Below are 23,902 nucleotides of genomic sequence, written 5' to 3' on the forward strand. Positions count from 1 at the left end.
TAAAAAAAAATGAGTTTTTTTTTTTAACTTAAAGGAAGGCAAGTAAGTTCACAAGACAAGCATTAGATTCATGATGAAGCTATTCTAGGTTCTTGCTCATGGTTTTACAGCCTCATCTTACTTGCTCACTGCAACAACTTCACGAGCCATCCATAGCAAAAATCAGTTATCTTCACAAAACTCAGTTGGAAGCTCATTGCCCTAATACACCCATCCCTGCTTTTCACTCATGTACTACCTATAACAAAGGTTCTGCCTCCCCTGCCTTTGCTGCTCTTACCACTGGCAAGTTCTGGCTACACAGACACTTAGTGGTTTAGTAATTGCTTAATTGCCACACTCTTCTCTTACATACCTAAGCACTAGAACCAAACTACCTATGAACAAACCTGAATGACATTTCAGATCATGTGGAAAAAAGTTAAGAGCTGCAGTTTGCTGTATACCTTCCTAAAGCAAACACTGCGGCATGCCGAAAATGCTGGATTACATTCTGAAGTACTTCCCCCCCGCCTCTGACGTAGTCATTCCCCTTTTTCTTCATCATTCCCTTTTTCTTTCTCATTAGACACATTGCCATGAAAACCTGCACCAATAAAACTACATACTCTAGAAACATTTTTATTTCCCAATTCCCTTATCTAAACTGCTAAGCTCTGCTCTCACTTACCACTCAAATAACAAATAGCTGTGGAATCTAGCCAGAGCCAAACAGAGTGTTCAGGTCAGCTACAGAACAGAATATGATAATCAACAAGATCACTTCAACAGACAAAAGGTTGTTTGGGCTCTGATTTCAAGTTTTGTTTCTAAGAGCCAAGATCTAAATCAAGATAAACTCTGAACATTATGGTTCAGTGGTTAAACCCTCAGGATTTTCCTATGCATTTCAGCTAATACATTCTATTTACTGAGCAATACCTTGCAATTCACGGTTACAGAATGCTTCATCTAAGTATTTTCTCTGCATTGTAGAAAGTGAATGGAATAATCTTCAAATCAAGGCCGTATAGACAAAAATTTGAATAAAGATTTAAAACCTGTCTGACCAAATGAATAGAAAGGTAGAAAAACATGCTGCATGCTGCCATACTGTTAAAGTTGTCATTGCCTTACTGCTTTTCATGAAGCAAGAAGCTGCATGCGTTACATTTTAAGAAGGACCTTTTCAGACACCTATTTCTAGCATTTCACTAATTTCACTGAAAAATCCCTTAGTACTGTACTGTTACCAGGTCTCATTTAACTGAAGAGAAAACCTTTCAAAGAAAGCTGGTTTTGACACAGCATACTCTCGCAGAACAAAACAAAGCGAGGTAAACGCTTCTGAAGGTCCTTCAGTATACTACCTAACTATTCAGAACAGACCACAGCCAGAGTGGAAGGATGTTCTAGTAAATCTGTGTTTGCAGAGTCCCAGACGACACAGGGTCTTAACCCACTATTAGGGTTTGGGAGATACGGACAGAGAGGCCTTTGTGGCTGTATCACCTCACTAAGGAGTGCACTACACACTTCCAGAAAGGCCAAAGCGAAAAAAAAAACCAAAACTTGTACTCAGGACAACTGTGCTCCCTTTCTCTCTCTAAAGACAGTACCCTCCAGGCCTGCTCCAAGGACAGTCCAAGCTTAGTGATAAGCCCACTGTCCTGTGTGCCCCGCACACATACTCTCACACAACAGAGATACAGTGGAGTAGAAAGACAAGAAACTGCCTTTTCCCAGTTTTCTATTTCACCCCCTCCTGCAAAGCCCTAGGACCTATAGCAATACAAACAACACTTCAACGAAAGATGCCAGTCTACAACTTGGTAGATGCAGGCAGGTCTCTGGTTTCTCAGAATGTGTGTGATCATCATCACTCAGTCATACTCAAATTACACAATGGGAAATGACACAACGAGAGTCCTCAGGGTAGTTAAAGGAAGGCTGGGCCCTCCAGGTGGTGCACAGCTATACCAACATCGCAACTTTTGTTCTGAAAGAGGTACAGCTGTGTTCAGTGGCACTGCGGCCTGGTTAATAAGTTCACTGGAGCTCAGAGCCTACACGGCACCTTCCACCAGACTATCCCTTTAATCATTCTGCCTCATCACAGCAGACTGCAGAGAGAAACGTTTCAAATGTACCTACTCACAGAGCTCTGGTAGGGCCTGGATGGCTAGAGGGGATATGCACAGGCATGCAAGATCACATACCCCAGCAGATCCTGCTATCTACAGCGTGCCTAGAAGGATGGAGGTTAACCACATGGCTCACCTGCATTTATTAAGAGGTCCTAGATGTAAAGACTACTATGACAGTTTATTAACAAAGCCTTAGCAAGGGCAGTAACAAAACAATGTCAAATACTAGTCTGAAAAGAGGACTGGTCAGAACTTTCCTAGAGAGCATTTTTTTCAATTGACACAACTCCCAGATAGCTAGAAGTGTATGATGCCAACACTCCAATTTTGACAGCTCTTCTGCAAGACAGAGAATACAAAGCAGATTCCTGACAGAAGCCAATCAGTTCTGCCACTGTGGTGTAGTCAGAGAGCAATGGCCTTCCAGACTCCTCAGAGGAAGGCGAAATCTTAAGTCCCATCTGAGTCCTGCAGCTCCTAGGTTTCAATTCATTTCAGTGAGATTGGATGGCCGATTCTGAGACTGCTGTAATAACTGATGGCAGACTTCTGTTAAGTCAGCTCTGTAACACTGTCACCAGACAAGTTGTGCTACAAATCTGCTTAGCTGGTAAGGTCCTTAAAGCAAATCAGAAGACATCCTTTGATGTCTTTTTAGTATTTATTCCATGACTAAATTGGATAAGTGATTTATTAACATTTAAGACTATTAGGAAGAAAATTATGTAGATTATGTGGAGAGAGTGAGAAGAGAAAACGAAAAGATCTCACATCCTATAAATTCATAAGGATATCACCGATTAAGAACTTTCCATGTCCAACCAATGTTTTGATTCCTCCAACTGTTTTTAAATGAATGAAGCACTGCACAACTACCTGTAATCAGTGTTTTTCTCATAACTCTGCAGTTATATTTCAAATCCTACCGTGTTGCAAGCTTATGGCAGACGACACCAGTGTCTGTTATGACTTCACTCAGTCTCAGCTCGAGGTGGACCTTTCCCTGAAACACACCAAAGACACCATATGAAAAGTTAGTTTTATGTATAGCCAGCCACACCATTCCAACTTAAAACAAAGCAAGTCAGTTAATGCAAGTAATACCAGGAGGTGTTTAAAGATTAACAGCTGTATAGCCAAGGTATTTCAACTGCCAGAGAATCCAGATTAGTAGCCATTTCACTAACTTCCAGTGCATAATTCCCATCATTATCATATCTATGTATGTTTTACTAATTAAGGGATATGGAGTGTCTGTGGTCTGACACAAAAATACTGTGTTGGAGCTTTATCTATATTTAGCATTTTAAATATTAAGCAAAGATCTGCAACACAGTCACTGAAAAGAAATCACAGCAGTGTGTTATAAATGAACACCTACATGTTTTAAACATTAGAAAAATAAAAATTATAAAATAAACTGAGACAAGTATCAGTAAAACTATATTGGTCAGCTAAAAAAAAGTTCAACCACGTCGCTAGCATTCATAGCATCTACTACTACACAGCCTTCAACTCTTTACCCTTCACGTTAAGTCTATTATGACTCGGTCCAAGATGTTATGCTCGAATAAGCCAAGAAAACACTGTAATCGTCTATTAACTCTATTACATTTTGAAATGTGAGCATCCACTCCCACGGGCAAAAACTCAGCACCTTACAGTATATATATAGTAAATGCAAAATACATTTTGTTATTGACCTATTTTGACATGCCAGCACTGCCCAATCATCTTCTGCAAATCATCATGGCCAAAATTGAGTTATTCACCTTCATAGCCACCTCCCCTCCACCCTTTTTACCAAAGGATGCTAAAATCCACCCTGCTAGTTAGTCAAAACTCTAATGTGGGTGTCATCTTTGACTCAGATCTACCTCAATTCATACAAAAGTTTGTTGCCACCCCTTTCATAGCATCTTCCAGATTCAACCTTTCCTTTTTTTGCACATGACCAAAACTCCTGCCAGAGACTTACCCACCTCTTCTGACTAGTCACAGCAACCTCCTGTTCTATGATAACGTTAATGTGGTGTAACAGAGGAGACTGAGGATCAAACCCTGGCCTCAAGCCGCATCCATGCTGCAAGATCTACTTCCTCTACAGCAGATTTGTCTGGACAAAAGCTGGTGAAAGCAGTCCAAAGCAGAGCAAGGAGTGCAGTAACAACTTTCTGCACTATCTTGAATGTACGCTTCACACTTTCCTGCACTTCGTGCTTTCACTATTAAGAGCCTGAAATCTCTATTACCTACTTACACCTTCAGTATTCTGACTCAGTAGCAGTTTTTCCTGACCGAGGGCTGCAATACAGGCCTTTCAAGTGCATGTGGCAGATGATAACTGGTGTTCACCCAGAAATCAAGAAAGACGACTTCTCCAAGCTGTATAGAAGTCCATATTGCAGAGGTATCGCAGCAGCTCACTGGCATTTTGAACAGGGAAGGACCCAAATGTGTGGGAGTCTAAAATGATGCAAAAGACATCTGGCAGGAGCCATCTTTTTAAACAAAATAATAAAAGCAAATAACAGTGCAAAACTCACACATGTTGTATTTGCCTGTCAAACTCCTCATTCTTCATGTCTGCTTCAGCAAGAGCTCCTTCAACCTCTCAGTATCCGCAAATGTCAACATCTGCCATTTCTTCCAAACTGAAGCCTGTCCTCATGAATAAGAGAAGGATTCCTCTGCACACATGTGTAAGGGCACTTCTAGACCCACCTTTTAACACTCAGTACCACTGCAGTGCCCATCGTACCTACACATAGCAAGGGCTACGCACACAACCAGCTAAGAATTCTGGTTAAGCAGGGCAGTTTTCTTGCTTTAGTTTTACTGTGTCTCTCCTGCTCTTCACTGTTCTCTCTTCCACTGGTCACATATGGTACCACAAATTTATATTATGAACCCGTAAAGAGCACTGCTGCTATCTTTGTTGATATTCTGCCTACTGCCTTTACTAGAGGAATCAACAGTAATACAAGTTTTGGAAGAAATTAAGACAGGGACAGAGATTTAGAAACTCTAAAGAAAACATCCCTTTGTAGAAAAATACCAAGAAGGTAAGATAACTGTTTTTATAGAAATACTTCTGCTGATCCTAAACAAGGGCAAGACTGACCTCTCTCAGGAAGAAAGAACACTTAAATGCACTTAGGTGAACCTGAATGCAAACACACTTACAGTGACCATTTGCTTGATCTCACACAGACCGAGTAAGATGGAAGCTCCCTATTTTAGAAATTAAGCTGCCAAAAACCTTTCTGAGTCAGCAGTACTTCGCACATTTTCCCAGCAACATTAAACACAAAAACATAGTGCTGCCTCTTTTGAACTGAGAACCATTTTTTCTTGCACGTCTCGTTATTCTCTTGTGAAGACTTTGAAAATGGTCAGCTGCTCAGAAAGTGACTCAAAGCTTTGGACAGCAGAACAGAGGTCATGGGATCACTGGGACCAGCAGCTCTACAATTATTCCCAGAACAAGTCCTTACTTCCAGTTAAAAACTCAAGTACATAAATACATTAAAATAAGGCTCCAGTAACATACTTGCAGGCTTAATTCACAGAAAATATAACTCCTACATGAACAGAATGCTTTTTCCCCAATCAATTATACCATTAAGCAAAACATAAGGATATATCTGAATAAATTCACTCCTGAGCAATGGCATTAGTTGGGTTTAAAACATATCTGATACTCCAAATTTCAAAGGGAAGACAGAAAATTATGCAATAAATCAGTATCATAAAAACAGCAGTTAATTTAATCAACAGAAGATCAAACTATACTGGATTAGATGTACCACAGAAACAAAATGTTGCCAATATCTTTATTTACTGACAGTTTATATGAAAGAAATTGATATTCTTATTATTAAAATGACTACTGTGATTACAATAGCCTCCAATTGTACTAGGTGCGCACAGTTACTGATAGCACATACAAGGAGCAAAGATCATATAATGCAGCAAGATTAAAAGTATTTTCTCCCTGTTTTACAGCTGAAACACCGTGGCTTGGTCCTGCTCAGACAGAATCTCTGTTGTGGAGCCAGGGATAGAGTCTAGGATCAGTCCCAGGCCATAAAGCCTTTCCCTTCAGCACAGCAAAAAAACTTACGAGAAGAAGCTGGAGGTTTGACAATTTTGAAGTAGAATGCATTAATTACTAGAAACATTTCCATTAAAAAAACATTTCAGGATGTTCCTAGAAGCAGCTACGCTCATTAGCATCTTCACATTTGGAATAGTAGGACTTTTTCAAGGAACATACTGAAGCAGTGCCAACTCAACTGATGAACGCTTCCTTTTTCATAAACTCTGGCTGATATGGATGGGGGGTTCATAGGTTGTACGTCCTTCCTAATCACATCTAATATCACATAATGGGGCCAGCTGGCTCCCATTTTTCAGTTCTTGTTTAAATTCATCAGTAGACTGGCTTTCTTGTAGGGAAGTAAGACAGTATTTGAAAGGAAATCGGTAACAAGCAAAACTTAAAGGACCTTACCAAGGAAAAATAAATTTACACTATGCTTGTTAAATATCCCCTTTACTGAAAAATAACAGAAACAAGTTCCAGTCTTTGTTAACTTTCTCATAAGACTAACGGGTATCAGGGAGAACTTCACACACAGTTATCTAAAAAACAAACTGAAATGGTCATAAGCTTGCAAAGAAAAGAAAAAGTAGACTCAAAGTCCTGTTTTTATAGGCACAGGAAAAGCCTGTCTCCAACGACCTCATTTCTCCTTGGAATGCAACTGGGAGTTACCATGCATTGAAACACCAGAAAACAGTTGTAAAGCAAGTATACAAGTGCTACCTACCTATATCATGTTTCCAGGAGTTGCAAATTTGCCCTTTACTTTAAATACAGTAAGTTGAAAGAGAAAAGAAAACACATGACCATAGATTATCCTAAAGCTATTCTTATGACGAAGTTCTGCCATCCTGGCATGAAGCACTTCTAGCATCTTGAACAAGTGGCGGCCCTCAGAGGCACAGAGGCAGTGTTTGCAAAGTTACCAGGACGCCACAGGGAGCCACTTCTGAGTGCAGTTACGTGCACGCATTTTCGCCTGGAATCTGACACACACCACATGATCCAGTGACTGTGGATTCAGATACAACATCTGATCTAACTCAAAACAGATGTGATCTGTTTTTTTCAGGGAAAGATTTATGAAAAAAAAACCCCAGACAAACACTAGGAACCTCTGTGCTCTATATCTGAGGCTCTAGTAAATGCACAAAAGACTGACAGCGAGCCTAAGTTCAAAAGATAGGAGCCAAATCTACCCAAATCTTTTAAATCACATCCTTAAGGAACTATCAACCAGATCTCCATCCTTTTTGATACTGGGGAACAGTTTTTAGAAATCTTTCCCTTTTTAAAAACATCAAAGGAAAAGAACAAGACTTCACTGTTAATTTTAAACAAAACCAGAAAATACACAATCCACTTGCTTGAGTATTAAGTATCAAGCCAATTAGCTTCATACACAGGGCTCACACAGCACTATAATTCTCTCTTCTACAGAAGAACAATAGCTGATATCACAAGAACTCCTAAAAAAGATATTTGTCTGCTATTAAACCTGCTGGACAAGAGGTTTGTGATAACCCACCATTCTAGTTCTCAGTAGCCTACCTAATTTTGCTAGGGACTTTCCCCTCCAAGGTGCAAGTATGTTTGCATGCAAGTTTTCCAAACATTTATCCCACATGGGAGACCCTTATGCCAGCACAGTTCCCCAACCTCATCAGCTCTGCAGCTCAGCTCAGCTTTGCTCAGGGGTATGGGAAGAGGGACTGGGACCCACCTTCAGCTCTTTACTCTTCCTCCTGCTGGTACTGAGTGACTGGGCAGTTTCATTCCAGCTCCTGGAGATGAAGGGGGGAAGAGATGTAACAGGGACAGGCTGTAGGGAAAGACTAGCCTAAGCAGGTGACATGAACGACAGCCCATGACTAATGCCAGCACCTCGCTGTTTTGGAATCTCAAATTTAGGATTGTGATACCGCTGGTGTGTTGGTTTACAACCCCTTGCTGCAAGCTGTCTGAAGAAAGCAGCGCTGGAAGGACTCAGCGCTGCACACAGACCATTCCAAACTATGGGATAACCTGTGCTGTTGCTTTCTTTGCCTTTCCAAATCTTATTTCAGAATACAGCAAATGTTATTAGACAGATCTTGTCTACTTTGAAACCTTCTTAGGCAACTTTCTGAGATGTCACTTTCTGGCACTAGTAGAGCTTAAAAGTAAACAATAAAACTGACCCAGCCTCTGAAGGCTCACTAAAAATGCTAAGAGGGAGTGGGAGAGTAAAGACCAAGGGTGCAGCTACCACTTTAGGTAAATCCAGTATTATCAGCAGCCCAACATAAGGTCACAGCTTAACAACAGGTTTGAGAGCAGGAGGAAGAGTTTATTTGCTGTCTGCATTTGCTGCTTTAACAGCTGCTCCTTCCTTTAGCTGAGGGCAGTAAGCGGCTGGCAAAGGTCTGAGGATCATACCCCAGATCACAGCCTGCCTGCTGAATCAGTGCGGCACACAAGAATCTGCAACCAAACCCAGTCTATCGCTGAGGAAAGTGCAACAGCTCTAATGGACGCTGCATGGATCCATAAATGCTAGGCAACACAGAACTGAGGACTGCTTGGTCTCCGTATGTGCAAGCGTGTCAGAACTTCTCAGTAACTGGCAAACATCTTCAAATGTCTCTAAAGGAAGACTACCTCCATATGGTCCAAACCCTTATAATTAGTCATGTTTTCCTCTCAAACACTTTGATGCCATACACTATGTAGATGTTGTAAATGAAATCCACCTGGCTTTCACTTCCCAGACAAATTGTGCTCTGCAGATACAGAATTCATGTATGTAATTTTGAAATAATGTAAATTTATTATTCAGTAGTAGGTGCTCCTTACCACATGCCATGTTACAGACTAGCTTTTTAAAAGTAACAGACCAAAAGCAGACCAACTGCCTTGCCCCTTTGTGCTGCTAAGTCCAAACACTGTGCTCTTACATTCACATAGAGAGGAAGTCTTGCCACAAAGCAGGATCTGGTCTTTTGGGTTATCACAAACATTATTTACCATTGTTGAAGCATGATTCAGTTGTCTGAGATAATTTTGTTAGTAGGCATGCAGCCTTGAGAATCTTCTCACCCTACCAAAACAGAGATGTCATCTCTTCTCAAAACAACTAGAAGAGAGAAACCTAAATGCCACTGTTCATAAAACTGAGGGTAACACCCATTTATTTCCTGTGTGTGGTGGAAAGCTGATACCAAACCTGGAAGCAGCTTCTTCTTTTTACAATTTGCATATACCCATGCTTACAGTAGGTTATACAAGACGCATCAGTGACTCATCTTTATGCTAGAAGCATTTAGACCCCTACACAACGATAGTTAATGTCAGTGATGGGCAGTCAGCATGCAATGCTCTTAACTGTTTAATAGGCTAGAGAATTCTGTCTCTGGAGTGAAACAGCCCTATATGGTTGCTCCTAAAGACAATTAGCTCAACCTAGCTTATCTTCAAATCCATATTAAGAAAAGTAACAATTTGCATCAAAACCATCCCAGTTCAACATGTTTTGCTCTACATATATAATAAGCATTGATTTATACAGAACAGGAAGCAGGCAGACATGGGAGAGACCGTGGCAACTTCCACAATGTTATGAACGTAGGGTGAAAGTAAATAACAGAGTAACAAACTTCTAGCTTCCTCTGCAGGTCTGGGATAAACTCCTCTAACTGTCACACAGGGCTGAATGGAGAAGAGCTAATGCAAAGGCTTGTGGTGAAACCTTGGCTCTGCTGAAGACATGGCAAAACTCCCACCCTGGCAAGGCCAGGATTTCATTCATAAAGCCTGACGCTTGGGATAGAGATTCTACATTCAATGGGAAGATGCTGACAAAGGAGGAGAGGTTCTTTGGAGCAGCGCTGAGTGCCCTGGATATATTCTCCCAGCTAATATACAGGCAGCATTTCAGAGCTAGTAGTGATTTCCAGCATAACAAAAGGATTTTAGGTGTACTCTCCAAACGCACCTGTAAGTAATGTTTTCCACTAATGATATATAGTCCACACCTGACACTCATATCCGTCCATACTCAAGAGCAGGCATGTTTAATCACCAATAGTCAAAGGCCTCTGTAGGCAAAATGCTAATGTGGTGGAAGGAGGAGGAAGGGCTTTTGGTGTCTGAAGAAAGTACTTCTTAACATCAGTAAATCTTTTGCACAAAGCTTTGAGTACAGAAGGTTAAAATGTGAGACAATTTGCTTCTCCTTATGTTGGTTATCTGCCCCAAACATACCTTTTTTTAAATATATTTTTTTACAGTTGATAGACAAATAGGTATGTTTCAGACACGTAAAATTTCTTATGAGAAGGAAGGGAAAATGAGCAATTTTCAAGTTTTTATGTCAGATTTTTTCACTCCCAGCAATGAGTTTTACAGAAGATCTTGAGCATGACTGGCTTTGGAAAAGTAATTTAACATTGAGAACCCAGCTGTAAGAGAACAGGACCATTTCACATTTGTCAGTGCTGTGGAGGAAGTAACACAAAGCACACTTGAAAAGGGGAACTTTTAAAGCAAGAGCCTGCACAGGAAAACATGTCAGTGTGATCTAACTCTCCTTCCATCTCTCCCCCACTTTGGCATACATAGACTACATGGTTTGGAGTATGCTGGTGTATTTTGCTCAGACTTCTCAGGGCTGAACTACACAGGGCTGAAGCTACTTTAAAAAAAAAAAAAAAAAGGGAAAACTACTCAAAAACAGGAAAGGCCTTTTAAAGATTGCATGTGCAGTTGGACTTAAATTCCGCTGAGAACACATTGACCAGTGAGGGCATCTGTCATCTACAGCCCCAGGCAAGTATCTGAATCAGTTACTGTTGGGTAAACTTCTGCATGTGAAGGCAGACATTCATGGATCAAGAGACAGGCACACACAATAGCATGGCAATTTTTGCTTCCAGTCCTCAAAAAGCATGAGCATGAGAATACAGCAGGCCCTGAAAGACAAATGAGTAGAAAAGATACACACCCCATGGAAACTGTGCAACATCATCCTCTTAGTGACTTAGAAAGTTGTGTCTTCCATTGAGGCTTCCTGATTGTTCATAGTCTATTTCAGTGCAAAAGGTAAACAATTTTCAGTAATGGCTCAGTTCCTGTTTTACTTCCCACTGAAGTGTTTGGGCACTTGTACTGTCAGACACTGGGTATTTAGCTCTGGCCATGGTAACGTCCCACTGAGGAGTACAGAGAAGATGGGAACTTAAAATTCCTTCGACCAAATCTGCACAAACCCACCTAGTTACAGCTTTATACTTTCAGAACAAGCTTTCCAGTCTGGAAAGTTAATCCATGAATTATGCATTTAATGGTCGCTGTCGAGTTTCATTCTGCACTCTGTATAACAAAACTTCCTGATCACATTTAACGTGTTTTAATATATTTTAAAAGGAAATACTCTGAAACCATGTCATTTCATATTTGCATGCTGAACAAAAATACAGTTTTGCTGGAGTTTCATAATTTGTTCTCCACAGAACAGCTCAGACTTAACCATTTACAGCACAACTGCTGTTTCATCACCCAGGCTGTATCTAAACAGCATTAATGGCACACACTGACAGGACTACAGGAGACTATGCAGTATGTTATTTTCAAACTAACAAGACCAATACCAGCCAGTAAAGATGTGGAGGCACTGATGTACCAACAGAACAAAAGTCCAACACAATACAGTCCACCACTGAATGACACAGCACTGCATTCTGATGGCTACTGTTACCCACTCACTCAGATGAAGGGAAGGAAATTCAGATGCACATGATTACACTGATTAACTCAACAAATTAGTTTGTTGGACCAAATGATGAACCAAAGCTACAAAGGGCATGTGGGTGGGTAATGCCCAATCTGTCTCTGTGTGCTGAGCAGCTGGTGCAGCACCTGAAGTGCTTCATGTGCACCACACTGAACAGCATCAGTGGTGGTAACATCTCAGGCCTCAGCCTACACAGACAATGTCCTCATTTTTTCTTGAAGATGAGCAATCATGCTGGACTCCAGTACTTCTTACTGTCAAGCAATAAAAAGATGTGGCATTAAAGCATCTGACAATACTGCTCATATCTGTGCAGGCTGACAATTAACATAGTCCTGCTGTTAGTAATATTCTTGTCTGCAATAAGGTTTACCAAGTCATAAGCTCACCCTGCACTCCTGACAATACAAAACATCTTCATACGACAGTAAGAATTAGCAACATTGGAAAACCATAAAACTGAATGCAAAGCCTCAAGCTAAACACCTTGGCAACTATTTCTGATGGAATTATACATTATTACCACTTACATTTTGATCATTTTTTAAAAAAATATAGGCTTACATATTTTGTACAGCATCAGAAAACTTAGTTTTAACTTCTGAATAATATTTGAGAAAACTGCATAAAAATATTAAGAAATCCACTCAAAGTCCATTAAAACTAGAGTTTTAGTTGTTTGTTGTATTATTTTGCACTAAAAAAAAAAAAAAGAGAGAGAGAGAGTAAGAGAGGAATCTCTACACATACTATTCCCTCCCTATGTATGAAGACAGAACTAACAGCGCTGCTGTTTGAAAATCTGTACCATTTCTGGAACTCATACAAGTGAGGTCCAAACCACATCTAGAATAAAATTTTTAATTCTACTCATTAAACCTCAAATAGACAGCTCAAAACACCAGCTCTTACATCGCAAATGTTGTTATCCATAATTTCAGATCAGTCCTCCTGTTCTGGAAAATGAAGCCAAATGTTTCCTAGAACATGGCATCTGAGAACCACAGCACCCAAGATCACTAATATTTCAATAATCCACTGATTTTAATCTGGTTTTGAATTTCTGACTGTGCCAACTGGTTTGCTTAAAACCTGGATATTTTTAGGCCTTGCACACAGTAAAGAAAGGTCCTATGCAGGCTTATTACTATCACCCATTTTCTTTCACACTATGGCCTAATGAATTAGAAAGAATAGAAAACTGGTCTCTGCGATGTTTGTTTGTTAGTGGGGTGTTTTTTTTAAACATTCCTCACTGACTTGTATGACCCCAAGCAAGTCACATTCTTTCTGACACTCATTCTCACTGTATTCAAAGTGTGGGAGTGACAGTAGCTTACTTCAATACAGTGCTGTGACGCATAACTAAATAACCAGTAAGTGCTCTACAACATGCAAAATAGCATTAAGACTACTTGCCAACAAAACAGAAGATGCAGGATGAGCCTGGCACATGGCTCAATGTTTAATCCACTAGATTATGTGGCCAATGGGGACAATTACTAGAATGATAAAACTGATACTTGGCACATTAAAATTGCTTTTTGACTACTAGTATTTGCATGATTCACTGCAAATGTTAACTACCTAAAATTCCTTAAATTATTATCTGAAAAATCAAGTTACATTGCATAAATTCTTATCATTAACACATATATTCTTTTTTTCCTCTTATAAATCTAAAAGTGTTTAGAAAAATATACAACAGAGATACCACAAATATAAAAAGATGCAAACACAAAAATACTTCATTTGGCTATCTTCACTTGCCTAAGAATTTGTACAAAATATTTACAAATCTGCTCCGGCTACTATGGGAAACAAAGCCCTCTTGCAGACTCCTTAATATAAAGGCTGTGGACCATCTAAGTAAATGGATAAAATCTGAGTGCTGCTCATATTTACACTAGTTGTAATAAATGCTTATCATAGAGTCCAGAAACAGCTTTTAACAGTTGGGCTCTTGTAAAAATACAAACAGCGGAAGTGATAAACTATACAAACAATTACAAACAGAGAACATGCTTTCCAGCAAACATTGTGCTGCCCATCTCTCCAAAAGCTAGAGCTGCCTGCAAACTTTTGGTATGAGTTCACAGCTTACATTACCAGTGCTGTCCTAGAAAGTACCCTGGTCTAAAAAGCTTCCATAAGCTCACCCTGTGCAAATATCGTAACAAAATAAGCAATGCAAAAGCTTATCCAAATATTGGCCTTCTTGAAATAATAAATTACAAACTGAAAGTTTTTGTATCCTGCAGGAAATAAACAGTAAATCTAATGTTTAAAGTCACTCATAAGATGCTTTGGGGTAAGAAGAAAGGGAGACCAGGGTAAACAGAAAAGACCTCAAAGTTAAAAGGCTGTTAAAAGCCTTTCCATCACCATTGGCATTGAAATGTGGCATTAAAGAGGAGCAATATTTTACAAGAGAATGTTACTGACTGAACAGGCTGTCATGAGGCTTTCTTTGCCTCACATGTACAACCATGTATTATTTCTCTCTCTAAATAAACAGAAAACCAAACCTTGAATGTATTTTCACGTATGCTTCACTATACACAACCACACTACATGCTGGAATGAGTATACATTGTAAGTGTCATTTTCTGACCTGGTATGTGCAGATCTGCAATGCAGACTGAAAAGCCAAGACATTACACCCAACCCTACCACAAAGCAGTATCTAAGCAGCATTTCCCTTTGCATTTATTAGAGACACAGGTCAGGCATTCATGTCTGTGACCTCCTAAGCAAATACTGTTTTTCAAAAGTGACCTGTAATATATACTGAGAGGAAAAAAAGAAAAAAAATTAACTGATTTACATAGACCTGATATACTCCTGCCTCATTTTAATTTCTTGCTTGGTTATAAGGACTGTTTTCACAACACGTAATACTGTAATAGAAAATAGAATCTGCTTCAAAAGAGGATACATACAAAAAAAGAGGAGTCTTGCTGTGTACCTAAACCTGCAAAGTATCAAACCCTAAATGAAGCTTAAGTGATAGAGTTATCAGCATTTCCATGGTTTAGAGCAGGGCCTAGGAATCTGGCAAGGACTGTTTTTTCATCTGAGATGTGCTTGTTGCCATTCCTGTGACAACCTGCCTACATAATTATTTACATCAGTACCTGCAGATACTATTTTCAAGCTGGCTGCACTCCCTGAGGAATCAACAGTTATTTATAGGTTTTTGAAGTTATTTGATACTTGAGATAACCACGCCCCTCTCCTTGTATCAGTGACCCTGACAGTTCACATAGTTTAATTATTTCTGTAGGCAGAATCCTGGCCCCATTCATTTATGGACACTCGTAATTCACCCTACACACACACAAGCTGCAAATATCGCTGAAACCTAAACCACACTAATGAGCAATGCTTCCTTTCTGTAGGGAAGCAACACATCTGTCCTAGAGCCATGGAACCCATAAAACTGCCATGACCCTGTCACAAATACTCCTTTGCCAAGATAATCTCACCTGTACTTCTGAATCAGCATCAACATGCTGGAGTTGAAACCAGGTGTCTCTGTTATGATACTTCTGCAGATCTTCTTTCTGTATAGCTACTTTTCCTAGAAATGAAACAAACCAGAAGCACAGTTTAAGACATGCTATAGCTCCCCCAAAGTACCTTTCCATCAAAACCAAGTTTTAAAACAATGATTTAAGGACTGTCCTATTCAAGAAAGGTTTCAGAGCAAGAAAAGATTTCTTCAGGGCATACTTCTTTACAAAATACATAATTATTTCTGATGAGCAGCTTTTTCCACTTCATATTGTGAAAGCCTTTAAAATTCCTAACGTCATACTCACCTAACAGACTGAAGCACTGGGCTCTGTGGAAAAGCTTTTAACTATGCTTACAGTAAAAATATCAGTATTACTTCTTTGACATGACAAACTTGTGGGAGGAAAAGCTCAAAAATTGTTGGAGATAGATTTTTGATGCAGATGTCTTTAACAATCCTAAAAAAGTTCCATGCATGGGGTTATTGCTACCAATGTTTTAGAATGAGGCTTTTCACTATGTAGTTTTGGAGAAAGGCAGCAACTAAAGATGTCAAGTTTGAAGCCCTGATGATCCGCGTCCCTCCCTCTTGCAGTTTGCACCACGCAATCCAGAGTCACCCAAGTACTCTGACTGTGCAGAGGGAAACAACAAAACCAAAACAAAACCCAACAACAACAAAAAAAACCAACCAAGGCAGAGCTTCTCCCCTTCCAAACCCTACCAAATTAGCTGTTCTCGTAGTTATGGCAACAACAGCCAGTTCCATGCTGTGAACTAAGGGCTAATATACATGTAAAGCTGAAACAGGGCTAATGTACATATAAAGCTGAAACGTCTATCTTGCCCAGTCTCTCTCAGGCATTATATAAAAAGCTCTCAGAGTGGCAATGAAACTTCTTCCAAACATCTTTCTTTGTATATACAAAGCAAAGCATGGCATGCCTGAGAAGCAGCAATCCTCAGAAAAAAACAGTTGGGCTGGGTGGTTCCTCAGGCACTGAGCGAAGCAGCATATTCAAAATGAAAGAATCCAGGACAGTCAGAGACATTCACGAGGCTCAAGGAAGCTGTTTTTTGGCAATGTGGTCTGGTAGAAGACTTTCTCTGCTGGAGTGAGCTGCTCACGTACAGTTTGCAATCACTGCTTTGCTACAGACACACAGACCTTCTTTAACCAAATTCTGCTAGATAAAATACACCGAGGGATGCAGTCTTAGAGGGAGAGATTTCCAAGGCTTCCCAAACCCATGCAGTTTGGTCAGGGGTCAGTAATACAATACCCCAAAGAATGTTAACAGAACACATTTACAAAAACAGAAAAAAATAATAAAAATCCACACAATGGAAGGCTACAAAAACAGCAAACACAAAGCATTCTCCCTTCTGAAGTCTAAAAGCTTACTAAAGTCCCAGAAGTAAGTTATTACACCCCAGTGCTCCCCAAATTTTTTTCCTTTTTAGTGGTTATTGGATGGCTCCATCCAGCCCTCCTGTTTGCTGGGCTGCTCCGAGTACCCTGCTGCAGCTGCTGCTGCATTCTTCTGTCACCCTCGGGCTGCTTTCTGGTGACAGTTTCCAGATGTCCACTCCTAGTTTCTAAACTACTCTGCCATCCTTCCCCAGTATCCACCAGGGTTTCTGCTCTAGCTTTCCCAGAGCTGCTGACCCATTATTCCCAAGTCTTGCTCATTTTGCCCTCAGCACTCTCCTCCCCCTGCTTGTCTTTAGAGATTACCAGATCCATCTCCTGACAAACATTAAACTAGAGGTTAACTAGGCAGATTCATCACCAGGCTCTTTGTTGGATATGCATAGCAAGTGACTTGAAACTTCTTAGAAAAGCAATAACTAAATTACACAAACCTACAAAATAATACAGCAGAAAGGGTAAATAAGACCTCTGAACTGCACTGAACAGAGGAGTTAACGCCACCAAGAATCTATGTGATGACGGCTGTGTATTTTCAAAGCTTTTACTCTTCAGCAATGGCAGTTTGTGGGCAACCTCGTTTCTCTAAAACATTTTGAGAAAGGAATTAAATTTAAACGCATCATCTTCCAATAATTGCTTTAGACCTCACTCGAAATTGTTTACTTTCACTGTTTGCAATCCTCAGTGTACCCTTTAATCTCTTGCAGAAATCCTCCACCTGATCGCAGTGTAGCATGCACTTCCCAGAGACTGTTGCCTGTAATCAATCTCATTCACAGACGCCTCCCATGCAGGGAACGTCCTTGCAGAAAACTCAAGGACGATTTTACAAACATCTGCACCAGTATGTAGCATAAATAGTGTTATCACTGTGCCCTCTTTCAGTAGGGAGTCCTGCTGCTCTCTGTATCAAGAATGGCAAGATAACCCAGGTGGGTCTGACCGCACAGTCAGTACGTAATAGGAACACAAAGTGTGTGAAGGCAATGGTACATGCCTCCAGGTCCAAGAGGGTTAACACAGCGGTACGACTGTTTTGATTAGGAAACTGTTTGAACAGCACTGTTTGCTCTGCACACAAGCAGGTCTTATTAGTGAGTGAAACTTATTGACTGGGCTGGCTACAATCCAAGGTTTTCACTGCATACCAAGTGATCCACAAAGGAGAAAAATCTACTACGGAAAAAAAACAGGGGCAGAGAGAGAGAGTGGGGAAAAAAAGGCCAACACTTTGGCTAGTCTAAACATATACGAAGGTATATTACTGATAGGGCTGACTGTTTGATCTGCCCTATTAAATAATTCCCTGTGTATAGGAGCACCATGCACAATTTTGGTTTATAACTCTTCGCCCGCTCAAGCCACATCCATATGCTCACTTGAACCACGCTCATCATCACCACCAGGTTCGCATAAGCCACAGTGCAAGTGTAAGCACAGTCACTATACATAGTCCTCTATACAGCCATTGCTCTGCCACCCACTGACCTATGTCTGACCCAGCTCAAATACCTTCTAGCCTCACCAGAACTAGGTTAAATCTAGGCCAATAATCACAAGCTGTTGGCACCTGTCATTTGACCTGACGCGACACAATAAGGGCCTGTAATTCTCCTTGAAGATAAACCTGATGCAAGAGGGCGGAAAGGTTTACCCACCACTCATTTACAGGACGCTTTCCCCTTTGCAGTTCTTCAGCGCCCTCCCAAACTTGAGCCCATTGTCCTGTGCGCTTTCTCAAGACTTGGGTAGCTGCCAGGCAGCAGTGAGAGCCTCTAAAACTTGCACCTGAGGCACCCAGCCACTCCTGCGGGTTTCCTCAGAGCCGCCCCAGGCTGCAGAGAGTCTGGGTCTCTTTAAGCTTTTAGACACTGTATGGGAGGGGGCAGGAAACAGCAGAGCACGCGGAATGGTACAAGGTGTAATTTCAAAACTTATTACATTTTTACAAGTTAGATTCTCAGCAGCAAGACCAGCAACGATTAAGTAAAAGTATTCTTCTCATCTGAACTAATTTCTTTCCAAAGTCTGATATTCACCAGGACCCTGTCATGTTGAGAGAGGGTAGGAAAGCCCCACACGCTCCTACACATTTTTCACACATACGGCAGCAATTTCCCTATGTCCCCTCAGTTCAGAGTGAACACATCTCCACTGACACATTTAAATCTTAAGCCCTGTGTTCAAAACAAAGATGAGGCATGCCACACCTGGCCCCTTCCTTCTGTGAATCTCTCCTTAGGGAGAAAACAATCTACCAACAACCCATTATTTCAAACACGTGGCCAGCTCACAGATGAATGAGGTTACTACCTAGGGCCCGCATGGTCCTAAGGGTGCAAATTCCACTTCATGATCCCTGGTGTAAACTGATTGAAAAGCCTCCTAATTCCCCCACCCATGCATCCCATCCTCGCAGCAGGCTACACCAAAACTGTTGAGGAAACCAATCCAAAGTAAAAAACACCAAATAATGAGAATAAACATTCTGGGGGAGGAGAAGAGAAGAAGCAGTAAGTTTCAGAGATGATATGTTGAGGGTGCTGGCATTTTTAACAAAGATATCATCTCAGCTGACCTGTTTTATGGCTTCCCCACTGAAGTGTCACATTAACACAGCTAGAAGATAGCAGAAGCTCATTTGGGCACACAGACAGAAATACGCAACAGAGACGAGCAGGGATTTCTGGCTTCATGGCTTGCAAAAGTGTCTGTGAAAGCGCTGCACCCTCGGTGCCGGTCCCTCACTGGAGTTTCAAAAGCTCTTCCCAGGCAACTCAAGGGAGCCCATTAGCTTGTCCCTGGACATGCCTGGGCTCGTTAATTCAGGGACTAACATTTCCATACAAAGACTAGAGTTATCAATTGGCTCAGGCATTCTCCATCCAGTTACAACTACCTTCTGTCGGGATTACCTGTTGGCGACAAAAGGATTAGGCACTAGTTTGAGGATTATATCTCACCTTTTAATACTCATTTGCCAGTTTGCAGAGTGTTTACCTCACAGCTGAGAGGTGTGAGTATTTATGTCAGATGCTAAATAGTAGAAAATATATTCCTTTACCAAAAATAAACAAGTTAAGACAGCAATAGGGCAGGAGTTTGTACTTTTTTTTAAAAGAGCATGAGGCTCTACCTGAAAAATGATCCAACAGTTATTTTACAGAACCCTAAAACCAGAGCATTTCATGAGCTCTTTTATCTTCTCCTTAGGTTATCTTTATCTTGGAATACTTGCGCAGTGAAAACCACAGAACTTTGCATATTGCTGCCAAGTGAGCTGAAGCAATATAACACAGTATTTTTAATACAACATCCTCCATTAACACTTACTGCAGTATAATTTATAGCAAAGGGTTAGGTCTGAGTCACATGTTAAAAGGCCCCAAACACCTAATTAATTCAGTATGCTTTCAGCTCTGCGCAGAAACTACTTTGCCTCCTATGTGCTGCAATACTAGGCAGTAAGATAACCTGAAAGCTAGTTCTGAAGTTGCTTCATGCTAGTACAATAAGTGCACAGACACACTATCGACGAATTCATTTGAAATAATGGATATGAAGGTGCACAAGGAGAGTCACTAATAGCTAGAAAGACTAAAGGCAAATCAGAATCAATTTTAATCAATGTTTTAGGCTGTGAAAGCCTCATGAAACTTCAATTACCTAAAAATCTCCAACCAAGAAGCACTGCTGCTATTCCAGATGACCCGGATTTTTTTAATTATCTGTATGAAAAGTTATTTGACAACAAATAGAAGTACAGAAACTTTGCAAGACAAAAAGGGCTAGATGCCTGCCTTTTGTTCAAGAACAGCACAAATTCACTCATGCCTCCTGTAACACGGAAACTTGAGGATTAGAAAGAAAAGGATGAGAATTAGGGGCAACATAAGACTTCAGAGCCTTAGAAGCAGGAGAATGACTCCCTCCCAGCTCCTGTACAGTGCACCATGAAGCACAAGCACTACTAGATCATATGCTACCATGGGGAAGAATTAGTGATGTTAATGGCAGCACACTTCCAGCACAGCGGAGGTGCATCCTATGCAGAGTACTGATGTGTACTATGACCCCAGATTTGTTTGTTTTTTGAGTAACTAGTCCAAATATACAAAGAATGTAACTTAAAAAATCCATTTTCCCCCTTTGTGGAATTTATCTTGGATAATAAAGCAGAGAAAAGAAGGCTGCGTAAAAGACATAGCTTCTATCCTTAAAGGAAGCAAGCTGCAGCATTGCATGGATTATCCTCTATTAGGATGGTTTTTCTGGCCACATTCCTAAAGCTCTCACCTGGCTTACCTTGCAATTTCTACTCTCCGTTCCTGTTACAAAAAAAAAAAAAACCCAAACAAACAAAAAAACCCCACAACCCTACCCAACCACACCTCTGGTACCAATTCTCTGCCAGCTGCTCCCTGGGCCCTTAAAATGTCCGATCCATCTGCGAAAGGTGGTGTAGCCCATGGCTGTTTGCAATGGGAGAGCAGTCCTAAAAGCTAGACTTGCAGTCACTGTTATCTGCCCTACAGTAGGCAACAAGACCCTGCAAGCACGCCTGTACGGAACAACCACCTCCATCTCCTCCATCACCAGCCCCTTCGAGGTACTGACACCAGAAGCCACCGCTATTGCATCTTCTTCACAGTCCCAGTCTTTGCTTAGTTCAAACGAGGCATAAACCAGAGACTGCTTAACATCTGCTAGAGCTGAGGTAAGTCAAGTACTGCAGAAAATACAGAAAGCCCAGGTGAAACAATAGCCGTCAGAGGTATGCTGGGAGGATGGATCTATGGCAATATTCCAAATACAGATAGTATTAACACTGTCATTTGGTAAGAAGTAGTGTTGCATGAAAGGACAGTCTCAGTTCTAGTGCATTATGTGCAGTAGTTTTTTAATAATATGTGTAATTGTAGGAGGAAAAAGGAAAAAATAGGTATTTTTTGAAAGCTCAAATTTGTTTCCCTACTTTTGTGACCATCTGTTATGTTAAAAAGATATTGTAAGTGCATCCTAATAATTTATTCTATGCAGGAAGTATTTATTTTAGGCTTTCTACACAACTGTAGAGAATCTTCTCAGGATAATTCTAGTTTATAGCTTCTTGAGACTTGTCATTGTGGGACAGAGTCATCCGTTTCCTTTATTTCACTAGTAGCTATATTTATACCATACTGAGTAGCTATTATTCCCATGTCATGCAACAGTGCATCACAGAAACAGTAAACCAAGTTGTGACTGCTGCCTAAGCCATGGTTGGGGTGGAGGAAACAGAGGAACACAAAATCTTCATTCTCTGCTTTACTATGTATTGGAAGATCTTTCCTCCACCATAGCAAGAAACATAGTTTAACAGGGATGACTCTTTTTCAATTTTTCTTTTAAACCAGTAAAATAATCAAAAGGTGATGCTTCCGCTACATTTGGCAAGAGTTACCTAATAACAGTAGATGGTTTGCTTGGATGTTTGGTAATAAATGGTGGCAACTCTACAAACACACCTCCTCAGCTTTGGAAGTAGTCATTAACAAAGGTGCCGTCAGCTCACACATGCAAGCTTCAAACAACTTTCAATTCCAGGGTGTTTTCATTCTGTGAGTGTCCCTGAGCTATGATTTGGTTTCATCTACTTCAGTCCAGAGCAGCTAAATTTAACTACCTCCAAACGCAAATTCATTTTATTGCCTTACTTTGCTTCAGCTCATCTAGTATTAAGCCGGAAGACAGTTACAACCTGCCAGCATACAATGGCCACAAGAATTCCAGTTTGTTGTACAACACACCTAATAACCTCTATGAAGGTGACTTACAGCAGTTAAGTTATACTACATGTAATTAACAGAATCACTAGCTAGTCTTCTCCCCACTGGCTTTCTGCTCCCTCATTGAAGAGCTCAGGCATTTCGTATCTGTGCTTTATTCAGTACCATTCCTTCTCCATCAGCACGGCAACCGAACCTCCTCCTCAGTCAAGAGTACACAGACTTACAGAGGAAAGTTCTTACTCCCCAGTGCAGAATGGGTACAAGATTTGATACAGTGAATTTACTTTTTTCCCCCTCAGAACTTCACAGGGGTTGCATTTTGTTCAGGTTCCTGCTTAACGCAGGTGTTAGCAAGTCAGTTATATGCATCTGTTACCAAAACAAATGAAGTCCTGGGGTACAAAAACCCAACGTGATTTGTGATTTAAGTAGAAGATAAACGACTGTGTATACCTGAAAGGCATATAATATTAACTATTCTCTCAGTGCAGTGTTAAATTACTCGGTGTGGCACACTTCCTGTGTTTTTTAACTGATCTGTGTGTTCAAGGTCACAACCTGGCAGCCTGAACTGTTCATCACACACCTAGGAGAATGCCAGCTTGGGGCATATTGTGGAGATAGTTTTCTTCACTAAATCTAGCTCAATTATTTAAGGGTGAGAAAAGCCTTCTGTCCCACTGAACTGGCACAGTTTGCCTCATCCAACATTCCTAAAAATCTGAAAACTAAATATCAAAACATAAACATTAAAGAACATATATTGACATTTGCCTTATTTAGCAGCACTACTATCCTAACATTTCTTCTACTGCATCCAGCCTGAAGTATCTTTTTTCCCATTATTACTGGAGGGGTACCAAATGACAGTTTTTCAAGTTAACTCCATATCCTCAATGTTTTTCCTCACAGTAATAACTAGATAGAAACAGCTATCCCATGTGTTATACAGACACATGTTCCATCAAATTGGCCTTCAACTCCTATTTGATCATTTGGAAACAAACCAACAAATCTAATTTTAAATAGAATTTACCATTACTTTCAGTAGTACATTTTCTACTCAAAGCATCTCAATATACTATATAAATCAGTATATAAAATCTAGTCAGTAACAGTCAAGACACACAATACCAATTAAACAACTTAAGAAGAGTTTATTTTCACAGCAAC

The 23,902-nt window shown here is 40.4% G+C and overlaps 1 protein-coding gene across 9 annotated transcripts in view; it reads right to left on the reverse strand.

Annotated features, from left to right (window-relative positions):
• Window positions 1-23,902, reverse strand: part of RASA3 (RAS p21 protein activator 3) — a 179,604-nt gene that overhangs the window by 55,396 nt on the left and 100,306 nt on the right. For all 9 annotated transcript variants that reach the window (XR_013926372.1, XR_013926373.1, XM_080377413.1 and 6 more), the window contains 2 exons: window positions 15,493-15,587; window positions 3,053-3,129 (listed from right to left, as the gene is read on the reverse strand). Coding sequence is in view for 7 of the 9 variants with exons in the window: in XM_080377413.1 (XP_080233539.1) it covers window positions 3,053-3,129; window positions 15,493-15,587 (172 nt within the window). In the remaining 2 variants the exon portion in view is untranslated. The remainder of the gene's footprint in view (window positions 1-3,052; window positions 3,130-15,492; window positions 15,588-23,902) is intronic.

Source organism: Falco punctatus (genome assembly GCF_963210335.1).
Source record: "Falco punctatus genome assembly, chromosome: 2".
Lineage (NCBI taxonomy): Eukaryota > Metazoa > Chordata > Aves > Falconiformes > Falconidae > Falco > Falco punctatus.